General features: G+C 40.1%; 1 protein-coding gene across 1 annotated transcript; it reads left to right on the top strand.

Annotated features, from left to right (window-relative positions):
* Positions 1 to 724: 724 nt before the first annotated feature.
* On the top strand, positions 725 to 15,553 carry LOC127655638 (uncharacterized). Its single transcript, XM_052143541.1, has 7 exons — positions 725 to 996; positions 8,230 to 8,375; positions 11,046 to 11,325; positions 12,263 to 12,402; positions 13,350 to 13,441; positions 15,303 to 15,396; positions 15,531 to 15,553. Exons 1-7 carry the CDS (start codon positions 725 to 727, stop codon positions 15,551 to 15,553), a joined length of 1,047 nt encoding a protein of 348 aa, XP_051999501.1.
* Positions 15,554 to 17,266: the final 1,713 nt, after the last annotated feature.

The following is a 17,266-nucleotide window of genomic DNA, read 5'->3' as shown; positions in this document are numbered from 1 at the left end:
GTTTGTGTTGCATATGATAGAAGACAATGTTAGCATCCTTTAATTTTAATTTTAGGAGAAAACATTTTAATTTAAGGATTTTTTGTCTTCCGGGTTTACAATCAACATCGAGCCAACATCACAGGACGTGATGTTTCCATAGAATACATTGCATCATCGTCTTATAATTATTCATGAGACTTTGTGGTCTTAGCTTATGATAATGCACTCATGATTATTCATGACACCAGGTGATATTCAAACGCTCAAGCGCTTCAAGTGAGTGAGTTGTTACCGGGCCGTGACTTTTGTTGTGAGCAGTTGAGACAATATGTGATGTGGTTAACTGCATTAGTTAAATAAAACTGACAGGAACAGACTCCTTTAAACTCCATTGCTGACTACGCCCAATTTTCAGGCATTTTTTAAAACTGTGGAGAAAACTCAACTCCCATCCCCAGCAACACTCAGTACTTTAAATGCTAAAGTTTGTAATTTTTTAAGTTAAAATATTTTCTCCTATCCCCGCTTAATATGCAGAGACACACATAAGTAGCATTTGTTGGGTGATTTTCCAAAAAGCAACTGACATAGAAACATCGCCTGAACCGATGATAGATATTCATTTTTGCAATTTCGTGTTGTGGCGCTAGTGGTGCAGAAATAACACTTCATCTGTCAGATAAAAATTCTAATCAGAACAGAATAAAAATGAATCATGTATGATCAATCTTTTTACTAATCCATGAAACATATTCCAGAAAATGCAGCACGATTGGGCACAACCACCCAGTCGTCATTATATTATGCCTGGTATCCCCAGTATGCTATTGATGGTATACGCACCAGCTGTACCCATACTCAAGCACAGACCAACCCGTGGTGGAAATTGGATCTGCTGAAGACTTACAGTGTGAACCGAGTGCTCATCACTAACCGAATAGAAGTTCCAGAGAGGTTAAACGGGGCAAAGATTTATGTTGGAAATAATGGTGAAAGCATTTACAGCAACCCCATGTGAGTCTCTATTATTTTATATTTTACCAGTGATTTACTGTATATTCAGGGTCCAAAATTAAAATCACCGGATGTGAGGTAAAATAGGTTTCAGGAAAGCAATAGTGACCCCACACTCTTTCAACGGCATTGGTTCCCGAAGTGTTTTTCATATTCATTTTCTCTAGTGATTTAAAAAAACCTTCAATAAATTGATCTAAGCCAAGAACCAAACCAAACATCTTAGAGATTAATAACAACATTTCATTTTGATTTGATTTAAAGGATACCAAATGGAAGGCAGGTGAGTGTTTGTAGGCCAGTGCAGGGTAGTCTCATTTCCTGCACCATCAGAATGTCATTGTTGTGCCATTTCTCAACTTAGTTCAGAAGATTTCATCACAGACTCTGCAATCTTCATATTTATCTCACTCTTAACCGTAATGTCTTTTATTATACTTCTAAATATGATTTTAATTAACATAGATTACACTATCATATTAATATTATAGATCCCCTAAAGCCCAAAGTATACTTTTATACTGTTTGACGCATCACTTAGCACCTGCGTACAGTCGAATATGAGCCTGTCAAAGTAAACTTCATTTTACTGTGCGTGTATACACTGGCATGAGATTCTGTACACTCCTCAGGAGTTTAGACACAAAAAGAAGTCTTTATATTTTTGGAATTTAAGTTACACAAATGCAGGTGTCTCCTGACCTTCTCACTGAAGCTCTCTTGACATGCACATCCATTGTTGTCATTTCCACATTCGCCTCCTAATGTTTAGCAGAGATTACATCTTCTAGCACTTCTTCCTGAACGTAATGGCTCAAATTTGAGTGCTGCCACCTTGTGGACCCACAAATGAGTGCAAATAATTTCAGGCGCATGCGTGTTATGTGCATTCAAAGACATGCGATTAGAAAAATTGGGCTGCACATGGTCAGTGATCGAGCACATTTTGCTAATGGCAAATATTGATCACGTCTGACCGACCAACTCATTCATAAGCCAAACCACTTATAAAAAATATAACAAGGCTGGACTGTTAAATGTTAGTTTTATCAACTAATAAGTCTGTAAATGTATCCAAACATTTTGTATATTTTTAGCAGAGGGTGAACACTGGAAATACGTGGAACAGAACGGATAGAAACATATATAGGCTATACATGTTTCTACCTGTTCTGTTGTACATATTTCTTGGAAATACGTGGGCACGCAATGGGCACGCAGACGCTGGCTCCTGGAAAGGGCCCCCGGTGCATTGGCACATCAACTGCCTGTTGCTGGCTGTATTTTTTGCCCTACGGAGGTTCCTCCTGCTAATTCAGGCAAGCACGTCTTGATTCGTTAAGACAGCACCGCGATGGTAGCATACATAAATCACCAAGGCGGCGTGCGCTCCCGTCATGTCACAACTCGCCCGCCATCTCCTCCTTTAGAGCCAACAGCAACTCAGATCGCTGCACGCCACTCACATCCCGCAACCTCAACATGGCAGCGGACGTGCTGTTGCGACAAGGTACGTTCAGCGGAGAGTGGAGGCTTCACCCCCATTCGGTCCAGCTCATTTGGGAATGGTTCGGCAAAGCACAGGTAGATCTGTTCGCTTCCCAAGAGACTTTGTAATTTGTAAAGAGAAAGTAAGTAAGGTCAGTGCTTCGAGGGCTCCCTCAACTCAGTCGCCTCAAGTCGCAGCGCCACTCCGCGATGCGGCACTCTTTGCCCAAACCCCCCAAACACCCAGCCGAGAAGCCCCACCACCAGGAATCTCGGATGCGAGCCTCTTGCCCGGAGTTTGGACACGTGGCTATCACTTTCCAACCTGTCACGCTGCTTGACCAGATTCATCCGACTCGGCTATGCAATTCAATTTGCCAGGCGCCCGTCCCGGTTTCGCGTGGTCACTTCACATCAGTGAAGGACACGTGCACCGGTCCTTCTGGAGAAGGGTGCAATATAGCCTGTCCCTCCTGCTGAGGTGAGGCAAGGGTTTTACAGCCCTTACTTCATCGTTCCCAAGAAGAGTGGTAGGTTGTGGCTAATCCTGGACATGCAAAGACTCCTGTTCAAGATGCTGACACAAAAGCACATTTTGACGTGCATCCGGCATCAAGATGGGTTCGCGACTGTAGATCTGAAGGACGCATACTTTCACATATCGATTTTACCTCAACACAGACCCTTCCTACAGTTTGCGTTCGATGTATCAGTGCAAGGTCCTCCACTTCGGATTGTTCCTGTCCCCTCGCATCTTCACAAAGTTCACAGAGGCAGCCCTTGCCCCGTTAAGGGAAGTGGGTGTTCGCATACTCAACTACCTCGATGACTGGCTGATTATAGTGCACTCTTGAGAGTTACTGTGTGCACATAGGGACCTGGTGCTCTCCCCGGTTCAGAGCATCTCTTTTCTCGGCATGAAGTTAGACTCGGTGTCAATGATAGCATGCCTCACAGACGAGCGTGCACAGTCGGTGCTGAACTGCCTGAACTTGTCCAGGCAGGAAACGTCGGTCCCACTGTAGTACTTTCAGAGGCTCCTGGGGCATATGGCATCCTCCGCAATCCCCAGGGGTTGATGCATATGAGACCACTACAGCACTAGCTCCAGACCCGAGTCCCGAGCTACACATGGCGCCACGGCACACATCGCGTGGCTCTCACGCCCGCCTACCACAGCCTTTTCAGCCCTTGGACAGACCTTGCATTCCTGTGGGCTGGACTCCCCATACAGCTAGTGTCCAGACACGTCTTGGTTATGCCTCCAAGACAAGCTGGGGTGCCGTGTGCAATGGGCACGTAGCCGCTGGCTCCTGGACAGAACCTCGCCTGCATTGGAACATCAACTGCCTCGAGTTGCTGGCAGTACAGCTCACCCTTCGGAGGCTATTGTCATTGATCCAGGGCAAGCGCTTGTTAGTCCGGACGACATTGATTCGATTAATTGATTATAATATGGAGTTTTTGCAAGAGTGAGACAATGAGTTCACGCTGAACTGAAGTGATTGCCAACTGCAGCTTTGGTTGCTTTCTATATATAAAATAATCACAATTTGACTCACAGTTGTTTTTCATGCTGCTAAGAGGGACAATGTGAAGTTGACCATTTAGTCACTGTCTTTTTACTGATGCATTTTCTGATGCATGAAACAGCAATTAACTAATTTAGGAACACATTACTCAGCTTGTTTGGGATGTGTAGCTACATAAATAATATGTAATGGCATGCAATACATTTATGTTAATCAATATTATTAATAGCAATTACAATATCAAGAGAAATAATCTTGAATTATGATTTTATTCATAATCGTGCAGGCCTACTCCCACCAACAACTCATAAGAATACCGGTCACTCCTGCTTACAATTCCCACAACATAACAAGCTTACCGGGTCCTGTGGCTACCGTGAGTAATGTCATAGCCTCTACACGGCAATTATAACAATATATCACTGTGGAGCGGAGGGGGGCGGGGCCGGGTCGGAATATCGCGCCCGGTCCCCAATCGGCCTGATGAGGCTCGCGAGGGATAAAGGCGGCCGGTGACGATTGTTCGAGAGAGAGAGAATTACGGGCATGTCCGCATGTGTGTTTGTTTATGTTGTGTTTTAAGTTTCTTATTAAATTATTATTTATGTTGACAAGCCGGTTCTCGCCTCCTCCTTGCCCATACTTTAACTGTTTTACATTGGTGCCGAAAGCCGGGAAGGAGGAGGGATGCCCGTCGCAGAGTCCTCGACACTGCCGTGGGGAGCGCCGCTGCCATCTGCCGGGTGACGGAGTAGCCCGACCGCCCGGATGCGGGGTACGGCCGTCGTCCGCGGGGCAAGTGGGGACTGGGTACCCCGACCGCCTGGAGCGAGGGAGCCGCTGCCGGGGTTGGAGGAGTGCCCTGCCATCCCCAGAGACGCGGAGGGGTCGAGGGAAGAACGCCGTCCGCGACGGGAGGAGGGAAGAAACTCTCCAACTGCCCGGAGCGGTAGAGCCGCTGCCAGGGGCGGAGAAGGGTCCCCATTTGCCGCCAGAAAAGCGGAGGCGCGTTCTACCCGCTGGGGGTCGAAGGTTTCACTCCGGTTCGCCCGGGGTTGGAGCGGCTGTCGTCCGCCTGAGTGTGGAGGAGTGTTCGAGGACCACGCGACGGTACATCAGAGAACCGGTGAGTGAGCTTTTTCTCTCTCCTCTCTCTCTCCCTTTTGCACCGTGTTTGCCTTTTCCCTCGCCTATTTTGTTGTTGTTTTTCCCCTCCTGTCTCCTCCCAGGGCGAGGAAGGAGGGGATGACCACGCGGGATGTGAGATACACCCCGCCCAAGGGATAGGGGGGGTGTACGTCATGCCGGTGGCACCCCGGCCTGAGATAACACTGGGAGGAATGTGGAGCGGAGGGGGGCGGGGCCGGGTCGGAATATCGCGCGCCCGGTCCCCAATCGGCCTGATGAGGCGCGCGAGGGATAAAGGCGAGAGATTGTTCGAGAGAGAGAGAATTACGGGCATGTCCGCATGTGTGTTTGTTTATGTTGTGTTTAAAGTTTCTTATTAAATTATTATTTATGTTGACAAGCCGGTTCTCGCCTCCTCCTTGCCCATCCTTTAACTGTTTTACAATCACTAATGACTACTTTTGTTGTTAGACCATACTTTTAGCATTTCCATCCATACAATAAGCGAGACTAGTTGTCACGCCAAATAGTCGTTGAAATAATTATCACATTTAGTGCACTGGTAATACACTGCAGTCTTGACTAAGGCCATAAGCCAAGACCCAGATCCAGACCAAGACACTGAATAATGAGACCCAGACACAGAGTAACGAGATCTAGGGCTGCGAGTCAATATAAACAAGAGTGTCCTGTTACCTAGGCAATAGAATCTGTATCTAGGTTTGGAACTGGAGTAATTCCAATTCCATTACAGTCTTTGTCACGCATTCAGTCATTATGCCACTCTCTGGCGATGTTTAGAAAAGGAGGGTGTTCTCCCTGCAAGAACATTTCACAGGATGATATTTTTCCTTTCTGACATTTGACACAGCTATGTTCTCACCCAGTTGAACAACAAGAAGGTGGTGTCTTACATCAATCACCAGGGAGGAGTGCGCTCTTGTGCCAAGCTGAGGCTGGCACATCAAACGCTTCTATGGGCGCAGGATAATGTACTGTCGTACATGTCCCAGGTCATTTGAATGTGGGGGCGGATCTCCTGTCCAGATAGGGTTTGATACCAGGAGATGGACATTGCCTCCTCAGATTGTGAAACAAATCTGGAGGAGGTTCGGCAGAGTGAAAGGGCAGGGACTTGTTCGCCTTGAGTGAGACATCACAGTGTTCCCTCTGGTTTTCTCTCTCTCCTCTGGCACCGCTGGGCATCTATGCGCTGGCTCATCAGTGACTGACAGCACGTCTTTATGTGTTTCTACCGATCATCCTCCTATTAGTGGTGCCATATTGGCCATCTCACATATGGTTTTCCACTCTGGTCTCTCTGCTAGACGGGATGCCTTAGGAGATTCCAGTCAGAATGGAAATGCTGTCTCAGGCATGGGGCAGCATTTGGCTCTCCTGGCCAGGCTTTTGGAAGTTATGGATTTGACACCTCAACGGGGCACTCTTATGAATGATGGTTTATCCCCCACTGTGGTTTGATACCATTCTCGAGAAGGCTATATATGTTAAGTGGAGTATATTCGCCTCCTGGTGTTCAGCGTGAAATGAAGATCAAATTCACTGCCCTATTGGTTCAGTGTTGGCAGTTTTACAGGAGCGTTTTGGAGCCGGGGTTGCCCCGGCAATGTTTAAAGTCTGTGCAGCTGAGCACGTGCTTGTGAATGGCAGACACTCTCTTGTTTCTCATTTTATGCATGGCGTGTGCAAGCTTAGACCTTTTCACCCTGTATGCGCACCCTTATGGGATTTATCTGGGATGTTAGAGGCACTCTTGGGTGCCCTGCAGAATATTACACTGCAGTCTCTCTCTCCTCCCCCTTTTGAGTCGGATGAGAGTAAAAGTTTACATATGCTGAGCCCTGTGGGTTTATGTTGACCGCACTAGCCAGTGGCGTAAATCAGAGCAGATGTTTGTATGCTTTGGTAGCGTTTCGGTATCCAAGCAAAGACTGTCTCATTGGCTTGTTGATGCAATTTCGTGGAGTGTGGAATCCTCATGGGTTTTGGTCTAGAGGTGCGTCCTTGGAGGACATTTGTATGGTGGCAGGATGGTCCTCTTCACATACTTTTGTCAGATTTTATAATCTGGGTTTGACTCCTGCTTCTCAGGTTCTCTCTGTTATAACAGCATAGTTTTTATATTTTTAAGCATTATTGTGCGGCAAGGTATGCTTATCACACGGGCTGAAACAATTGGCAGCTACTGTTCGCATGGGGTGAATGTATTTGTTCCCCATTGCATCACGCAATGTAGAAGTTTCAGAAGTGGCCATACTCACTAGTTGCTGCATAGGCTCATGCCGTTTTGCAGAAAATCTGAGAAAATCTGAGGATTTGCACCAAATCGGGCAAATTTAAGGAGCCCCTGACGTAGGTCCTTATGAGCGTTGCTTATTGTACTGTCCCAGTATTTTTTGCACACGTTTGCACATGCATTTTATATAGGTATGTTATTTAGTCTGTGTAGTCTCATGTGGTTTTGTGTTTGTCTTATGTTGTTTTATGTAGCACCATGGTCCTGGAGGAACGTTGTCTCGTTTCACTGTGTACTGTACTAACTGTATATTGTTGAACGACAATAAAACCACTTGACACTTGACTTGACTAAATGCCATCAGACAATGAATTGGCATGATTGTATGGGACATGTCCCCATTGTGTCATCACACAACATCTTGTTCTCTCTTAGGGAACCATTGTTACCTACATAATCAAGATGTTTTCGTTGTTTTATTGTTTATCATGTTCTAGGTCATAATTTGTTTGAAAAATAAAAGTCATTAGGGTTATTAAGTGTCACCTGACCTTTTTAGAGGCACTTGCACACCCTGGCACATCTGTGGCTATACTGGGAGTTATCACATAAGCACATTGTCAGTGTCAGGACAAAAATTAGACAATTTTCTTTCTGAAACATCACATGAACAACAAGACAATAAATTATCATAAATATAATTTTATAAGTGTCGAAATGTATATAAATATTGTTTATTCTATAAACATCAATGTTGTATTATTGAATTATTGATTAATCATCATTGTTTGCTACTGAATTGATTAGTCTCTCTCTCTGTCTCTCTAGATGTGCTGTCATTTTCAGTATTCCATCAGGTATGACCTACACATACTCATGTCGTGGAATGGAAGGACGTTATGTGTATGTAGGTGTTCCTGGAGATTTCAAGTTTCTAACTCTATGTGAGGTAGAAGTCTATGGGGTTATGCCAGGTAATTCAGTGCTATATAGCAATTTAGGATAATGCTTAAAACAAAATATATTTTTTTACAGGGCATAAACACTTTCTTGTGTGATGATACTTAACTTTGGTCTGTGTGTAATGTCCATGTTTTACCTGTAAGAGAAACCATCTTAACCAACATAGACTATGTATCACTCCACCTATCTCCTACCTCATAAAAAATGATCTAGAAAGCACATTTTTGAAGTGTGAATTCCTTTCCAGGTTCACTATAATGTGAGATACTGGTGAACCTGTTGCTTATTATTAATACAAATTATGATTGAGCTTGCATTTTAAGTTGTATTTAAATTAAGTACAGTTCTAGTCCAGGTCAGGTCTAGGCCTCACACAGATCTGGTAGAAACAGTTGGGAAGAAATTAATTCCTGAATGTATAAAAACCTTCACAAACACATTTAAAGCAGGGACTAAAAACGATTTAAGAATGAAAACCAAAAATGAATTAAATGTTTTTGCAAAATGTAATCGAAAACAGGAACGGAGTCTGGAGTGAAAAATTTACTTTTAAATGATAGAAACCAGATAATAACCAGTTAATTTCATTCTAAATTTTTTTATACATAAAAAAAAAGACCAAATGGTTTATCACACAAAACTTTTGGAACTACACCACTTCCTGTTGCTCAGAAAAATTAGCCTTTTCTCTTTTTAGTTCATTTACAATTATTTATTTAGCAGATGCTTTTCTCCAAAGTAGCATAAAGTTATTTATGCTAAGGAGGCAGTAATAAGATAAGTGCTGTAATACAAAGTTGCAAATTGCTCAGAGAAGCACAACTGGAGAAACGTGAGAGAAAGAAGTGAAATATTTATGTAATTTTTTTTAAAGAAGAAAAGACAGCTATTGCATTAGTAGAATTGGGTGAAGTACTCATGAAAGAGATGCATCTTTAGATGTTTCTTGAAGATGGCTAGAGATTCAGCTGCTCGGGTGGAGTTTGGCAGATCATTCCATCAGCAAGGAACAGTTGACGTGAATGTCTGGGAGAGTGATTTTGTACCTTTGCTAGGTCGCTGCTCACCCACTGATTGTAAACTTTTGGAGGCCGCACAGATTTAAAGTAGCGAGTGCAGATAGGGCGTTGCCGAGACAGTGGTTGTTCTGTAAGTGAGCATCAATGCCTTGAACTTGATTCAAGCATCCATTGGCAACCAGTGCAGTTCGAGGAAGAGATGGTATGACGTACACTGTTGGGTTCGATGAAGACCAATTGTGCCACCGGGTTATGGATCAATTGCTGAGGTTCAACTTTGCATGCAGGAAGTCCTGCCAGAAGAGCATTACACTAGACCAGTCTAGATATAACAAGAGCCTGGCCAAGGAGTTGTGTAACATTCTCAGATAGGATGGGTCTGATCTTCCTAATGTTATACAGAGTAAATCTGGATGATCGAGCTGTTCTTGAGATGTGATGTGTGAAGTTTAACTGATCGTCAAACGCAACCCCAAGGTTTTTGGCTGTCCTTGATGGTGTCATTTTTGACGATTCTAGTTGAATGGAAAAGTTATGATGAAATGCTGGGCTCACTTGAAAAACGAGAAGCTCCATCTTTGCTGGGTTGAGTTGGAGGGGTAGAACAGTAGGTAATGATGAGCATGTGCTTTGATTCTGAAGGAAATTGCTGAATCACACATTTCAGTGACTAGCATTCCGTGACAAGCTGAAGACCTTTTTAACAGCTATATATATTACTACATGCAGTATACAGTACATGCACATCTTATCCAGATACAAGGAAAAATATCTACCACCAAATTATTGTTAAATATGATGCATTAATACAGATTTGTTGTTTCTGGGTTTTAAATTAGAAGTCTGTAATTAAAATAAAATCATCCATACAGTAATTTTCTATATTTAGTTAGGCCTTTGTGATAATGTTTGATTTCATATAGTTTATTACAGCGAATGAGCCAAGAGCAATGAGTGTGTGCTTCCTTCTGTTTACTCCTATGCTGGTTATGAAATCAGTTGATTCAGGACTTCATTAGCTCTAGAAGAACATGTTCTGTGCATAATCTCTCAGTGGGTACACCAAGTTTTAAAGAATAAAAATAATTTGGTCTGCATTAGGTGATGTTTATTTCAAAAGTGCCCCCTCACAGTATGTAAACAGGAAATAGAGAGATTTAGGCTATTGATTTTAGATGGCCAGATGTGTATTTTAAATATTTAAGGGGACATATTAAATATTAAGAATGCATTTATTGAAATGACATTATTTTATATAAGTCAATGTATACAATGCTTGTTCTGATTTCTATGCTGATAATTCCCCTACATGGAAAAAAATGTAATTGCTTATTTTAAATAAGTCCCTTATTTTTAACTTGTTTTTCCAGACCAGTTCCCTGGTTTCTCTTGAGACACTGAAACAGGTATATCACCTACTCTCAGGAAAGAGTACTGTCATATTAAAATGAACATTATTATCCGGTCTTTTTGTTTAGTTTTAACCAGTTTCCATTTAAAAAGGATTCTGCGACAGTTCAGCTCAGAACGAACCGAAATTAAAAATATTTTGTTTTTAGTCCCATGCTGTGAAGTATGAAAAAAAGTTGACAAAAAAAAAGTTGACACACTTTTACTCCCTTTTGTAGGTTTAGTCTCTCAAACGCTTGTTACATTTTACAGGAAATTTGGCAGTAGGAAGAAATGCTACACAGTCGTCAACAAATGGCCTCTGGTTTGCAGAACAGGCCATCGATAGTAATCGAGGTCTCTTGAAGTCATCGTCTGCATGCTCCTCTACAAATAATGAGAATTACCCATGGTGGAGGCTGGACCTGCGTCATGTGTACGAAGTTAGCAGAGTGGTCATCACTAATAGAGTAGACTGCTGTCCAGAAGAAATAAATGGAGCAGAGGTTCGCATTGGAAACTCTTTGGAAAACAATGGCAACATCAACCCCACGTGAGAGTCTCTTTCAATAATGGTGTTGGGTTATCCATAAAAGTGACCGATTCCTCAAGCAGGAAAACACATAATAAATTGAAATAAATGAATAAAAACAAAACAGGCAAATATACGAAAGAATAGCATTGAGATAAAATGGAGAACAAAAGAGTCTTTTACTCACTCTCAACAATGTTACAAACTGCACTGTAAAAAGTATATAAGTATATAACCTAAAAGATGAGCTTCATATGGTAACATCTACCTGTGTATTAGCTGGTTTAGTTAAATTATACAGTGTGTGTGTGTGTGTGTGTGTGTCTACATTGAGAAGTCAGATCTTTCAAGATTATCTCAAAGTTCTCATTAAATTCCACCAAGACCAAATTATCTAGGCTGTGTTATCCTCATTAATTGTATAGCTCTTACATTGTAAAATGTTGTAATCTGCAATAAAGCGTAACAGTCTTGTTCTTAAAGAAAAACAAAAATCACATAATTTTTTTCCACAGACAAACTGATTTTCAATGATAACTTATAAAACTTTAAAGACAGACCTTGCTTGATCTCTGGGGTTGTTGATCGATGGTATATGCTTCCTTTGAAGCCATCCGTCTGCGGTATTTCAATTTCATTGTATAAAAATAGTGTTTGATGATGTAATTTATTGTAAACAACTACATTACCCATGAGAGCAGAGCAGAGAAAGCTTCACCAATCGGAGAAGCACGGCCAACCAAGCTGCAAAGCGTGCCTCAAGAGCGACCGCCCATTCCCATAACGCACCATGAATGACACAATTGAGTAAATGTCTCCTCACCCTTAAACTAGTTATTTATTTGTACATATCGGAATATTACACTTTGAGGAATAACATTGTCCTTTAAGAATCTATCTTTTTCTTCCCCTTTTTACCTGTTTTTTAATTATTATTTTTATCTGTCTCTCTCTTTAGATGTGCTGTGATTTCTAGCATTCCAGCTGGTGTGTCCACCACCTTCTTCTGTAACAATATGGAAGGTCGCTATGTGAATCTGATCATTCCTGCTGATTCAAGGGTTCTCAGTCTGTGCGAGGTGGAGGTCTACGGTACAGGTAATTCTGTAGTACTTTTCACAAAATATTCCCTGAATGTAACTACTAAAAATGTATAATATATAATAGTGCGTCATGAGAATAGAATTATAGCCTAATACTAATACAGTTTAGTTTAATTTGTATTGTATTTAATTTCATAGTCATTTTCTTTAACTCATTACATACAGTAGCCCCAAAAAGCATTTGAAAATTTAAGCCACACTTAAACATTTACATTTTTAAAATATAAAAAAATAAGTTATAAACAAAATGCCAAACCAAGTGACATTTATGTTAGAGAAATATAGCACAAATGCAATTTTGAAGCAAAAAGTCAGTGTCTGTTTGATAATTTGATTGTCAATTTAAAGAGAGAGAAAGAGAGAGAGAGAGAGAGAGAGAGAGAGAGAGAGAGAGAGAGAGAGTGAGAGAGAGAGAGAGAGAAATCAGCTTGATTTCTTTTTTTTTTCACTCATGGGTAGAACATAAGTGCTGAAAAATAATGACAAATGTTACATCATGGTGCGGTGGATGGCCGCCTCGGTATGGAGCTCTCTGTTTCTTTTGCTGTTTTTGTTTGTTTATCCTGTGTTTATTTTATTTCAGATCAGTTTTATTTTTATGTCACTTACATTTAAATGTATATGTTTGTGTACTGTATGTATGTATATGGTTGCATTTGCACTGGAAGCTTCTGTCATCATGACAAATTCCATGTGTGTGCAAGTATTTGGCAATAAAGCTCTGATTCTGATCATCTAAAGTTCTAAAAAACGTACTGCAAACTTGTTTACATCATCACTCATTTTGTTCACATGCAAATGAGCTTGCTATTCACCCAAATTTTGCCAGAATTTTGCAACTCTTCACCGGTAGTTGGGGCATGCAAGGACATGTTTGATTTCTGTGTGTACACGTAATATGAATTTCTTGGGTTTATGTTTCTTTATATGTGTGCTTGATAGGTCCTCTTTTAAAGGAATCATTTATTAAGATGCGTTTTAAGCACAGTGCAAGTCTGACTGAACCTGCAATTCAAGTCAACATACTTAAACAGGTGAGAGAGGGAAAAATAAAAAACTATTATATCCTGTTGTGATAGCATTATTAAATGCATACTTCACCCATCATTACACACACTCATGTCACTTCATTACTTTCTTTCTAATGTGAAACACAAAAAGAGATGTTTTAAATGGATAGCTCACCCAAAAATGATAATTCAGTCATTGTTTACTCACTATAACTCTATATGACTTTATATATTTTACATAACAAAGGGACAAATTATGGAAAAATGTTGTGCTCGGTGATGTCATACAATGGCAGTTTATGGTGACCACTTCTTCAAACTTCAAGAGAATGCAAAAGTATAATTCAGATGTCGAACAAATCGAAAAAGTATTCCACAAGACGCATGATTGTTATAAACAAACTGAAATCGAATGTATTATTTAATGAAAAACGTTCACTGTCCGTTGATCTCCTGTGCATGCTCATGATATGGAACGAGAGCATTAATTCACACAGCCCCTTAGTGACATTGGGGCGTTTATCAAAAAACAGGTCCACCACAGCTACAGCGACAACAGAACAAAACACAGCTGCACACAAAACAGAGAACAGAATTTTCTAAACCTGTCTGAAGAGTTGTAGTCTTAGAATTGATGCATTTCTATGCCCAGCCTTTTTTTTTTAACGGAGTACTCTGAAATCAAACAGAAACATAGAGGAGGCTACAGGCAGCCACAGTCACCATGTCCTAACCTGACGGCAAATGACACGCGATAAAATGTTTATTTTGTTTGGTAAACATAGTTTTATCCTAACCAGCCATGAAAAGCGATGGTACATCCATCAATCTATATTCGGCATCACGTGGTTAACTACATCTGCTGTTTCTTCGACTACATCTGCTGTTTCTTCGACTTTTCTCTGTTATGTGTGCAGCTGTGTTGTGTTCTGTTGTCGCTATAGCTGTGGAGGACCTGTTTTTTGATAAACAAAACAACGGTTGAAGGCCCCAATGTCACGAAGGGGCTGCGTGAATTGATGCTCTAGTTCCTTATCATGAGATCAATGCTCATTATATATATATACAGATTCTCACCAAACCTTATCGTATGCTTTCATAACAATCATGAGTCTCATGGAATAATTTATTAGACTTCTGAATTATACTTTTGTGTCCTTTTGAAGCTTGAATTGGTGGTCATGATAAACAGCCATTGTATGACATCACTGAGCACAAAAAAAATTCTCAATTTCTCGCTTGTGTTAATAAAAAGAAATGGTATAGGATTATAACAACACAGGGGTGAGTAAACAATGACTGAATTTTCTTTTTTGGGTGAACTAATCCTTTAATGAATATCACAATCCATCTTCTCAATACAATGTTTGTGGATAGTGCCTTCCTTTAAAGTTTAAAAAATACCCGAAAGTATCATACAAGTAGTCCGTGTCGTTGCTTTGGCCAGTGACAAATATAGAAAAATGGTGCCATTTTGTGATTGGTCAGGGCATTCTACAGCCCACCCTCAAAGTTTGCAACACAAAGCCCACTCCTAAATTTCTTTTAACCAATGCACAAATCGTAAAAAATTAAATATTGTATTTAAAACTGTGTTTGCATAATGTTTGATTGGGTGGGCAACCCCTGCCCATGCCTACACCTGTCTTGTGTTCAAGGGTGAATATGGGTGTATATCAATGTGAAATATGTATTAGGGGCCAATCCCAGAAGGCCCCTATTATTTTCGTTAGTGTTCTTGTTAGGGGCACCGAACATGCTGGAATCCTATAATATTTTACTTTTTAAGCTTGACTGTCACGATCAACTGCCATTGTATTGAAATGATGGACCAGGATATTTTATTTTCAGGTGAACTATTCTTTAAGAAATATGTTCATTTCAGCTTGAAGCTGCCATGGCTAAAATAGGGATATATGATGTGGTGTTACGTTGGTCTATGTTACCTAAATCGGATGTCCAGAATCAAGCTAAACAAGGTGAGTCTGTTCTTACAAGTAAACACTTTAAAATCATCATTCCTTTTAAGTAAAGTAAAAATGCAGTGTACATATTCCAAAATAAAATAGGAAACAATGTCTTTATGATGTAATTGACTATGTTTTGTTTGCAGGTCATTGTGTTCGATACAACTAGGGATTGGAAAATCGAAATTCTCTTCGGGACAGCTTCAATGTTCTCTTCATTTATATTGGCTTAAATATTCTCTGTTCCTTGCTATCATTTACAATGAAACTATTGACTTAAATGTTTTTTTTTATTTGGATCCATTTCTTGCATTAGATCGGCTTCTTTTTCAGCTAATTTTATTATATATGCTAAGGTAAATATCATTAAAATAGTGATTGCAGATGTTATTTTTAGATTGTTAATTATGTTGTTTAATTGTGACTTCTGATTAATAATAAGTAACTTTTGCTTGACTAAATAGTAAAATGATTTACCACTAATGTATATATTTATTTTATGTATTTGGTGTGCTCACTACTAGTTTAGATTTATTAAAAGAGCAAAATACATTGTAGTACACATGGTGAAGGTGCCCTTGTTATGGAGTGACATAAAGGGGTACAACATATTGGATGAATGCTCATAAAAGATGTTTTAATAAAGGAAAATAGTAACATAAAATTAATTTTAAGATCTGCAGCGTTCTGGCACTTTCTTTATTGCTTTGATCTCAATTTGACAAACTCTGTATACAAAATACAGTATTCAAGCACAAATCTATATCAATTAACATGACAATGCAATGTGTTCACAACATTGTATGTGTATTACACTGTAAGCAATTTCCATAAACTTCCAAACCTTTAACACACTTCTGGATTCTTTCAATATCACAAAAACACCATGAATTCAGGCGAATCACAGATTAATATTACCTTTTAAAATGTATTCAATGTCTGATTTTAACCCTCAAAAGTCTTTATTCTGAATGCAGACAAACACATTTTAGCTGCTCCACGTGGACCAAATGCATCAAATAAACTCAATATAACACATAATACAGCTCAACATGTTAGTCATTCACAAAATTCACATGAAATATCTGTAATTGCGTCACATTTCTATGTTTGAAATAACATTTTAGCAATATAATGAATTTTAAACTCTGTTCTTGGGAATGGCGTCAATTAAATTGTGAACAATACAATCAATTTCAAATCAGTTTACCTTAAATATGGAATATAAATCATTACAGTACATTTATGAGTCTCTTAAATGCCCATTTTGTGAAACATTGATACATGAAACAGATTTACATTAAGATCTGCAGCATTCTGCAGCATTGCTTTGACCTTTTGGGCAGAAAGTAACTTCCCCATCATTTCAGCATCATGCTCCACCTAGAGGCTGCTTTGTTTAACACAGTGAACTTGATCAGTGAAAGCGCAAACTTTTTTTCACAATTTCTCTTTTTGTTTTAAGAAAAAGAAAGTCACATGGGTTTATAACAACACAGGAGTAAGTAAACAATTAATACATTTTCATTTTTAGGTGAACGATCAGTTTAAGGGGGTGAACTTGCATACGGTGCAGTGCCGGAAACTATTGATGGGAGGAACAAAGCTTGCTACTTTATTTTAAGAATGTGAAATGTCAGAATAATATTAGAGAGTATTATTTATTTCAGCTTTTATTTCTTTAATCACATTCCCGGTGGGGCAAAAGTTACACTTTGTTAGTATTTGGTAGCATTGCCTTTAAATTGTGTAACTTGGGTCAAATGTTTTGTGTAACCTTCCAAAAGCCTCTCACAATAAGTTGCTGGATTTTTGGCCCATTCCTTCAGACAGAACTGGTGTAACTGAGTCAGGTTTGTAGGCCTACTTGCTTGCACAGGTT

Source organism: Xyrauchen texanus, chromosome 2 (genome assembly GCF_025860055.1).
Source record: "Xyrauchen texanus isolate HMW12.3.18 chromosome 2, RBS_HiC_50CHRs, whole genome shotgun sequence".
Taxonomy (NCBI): Eukaryota; Metazoa; Chordata; class Actinopteri; order Cypriniformes; family Catostomidae; genus Xyrauchen; species Xyrauchen texanus.
The sequence above is the reverse complement of the archived record's forward strand: the minus strand, read 5'-3'. Positions and strand labels throughout refer to the sequence as shown.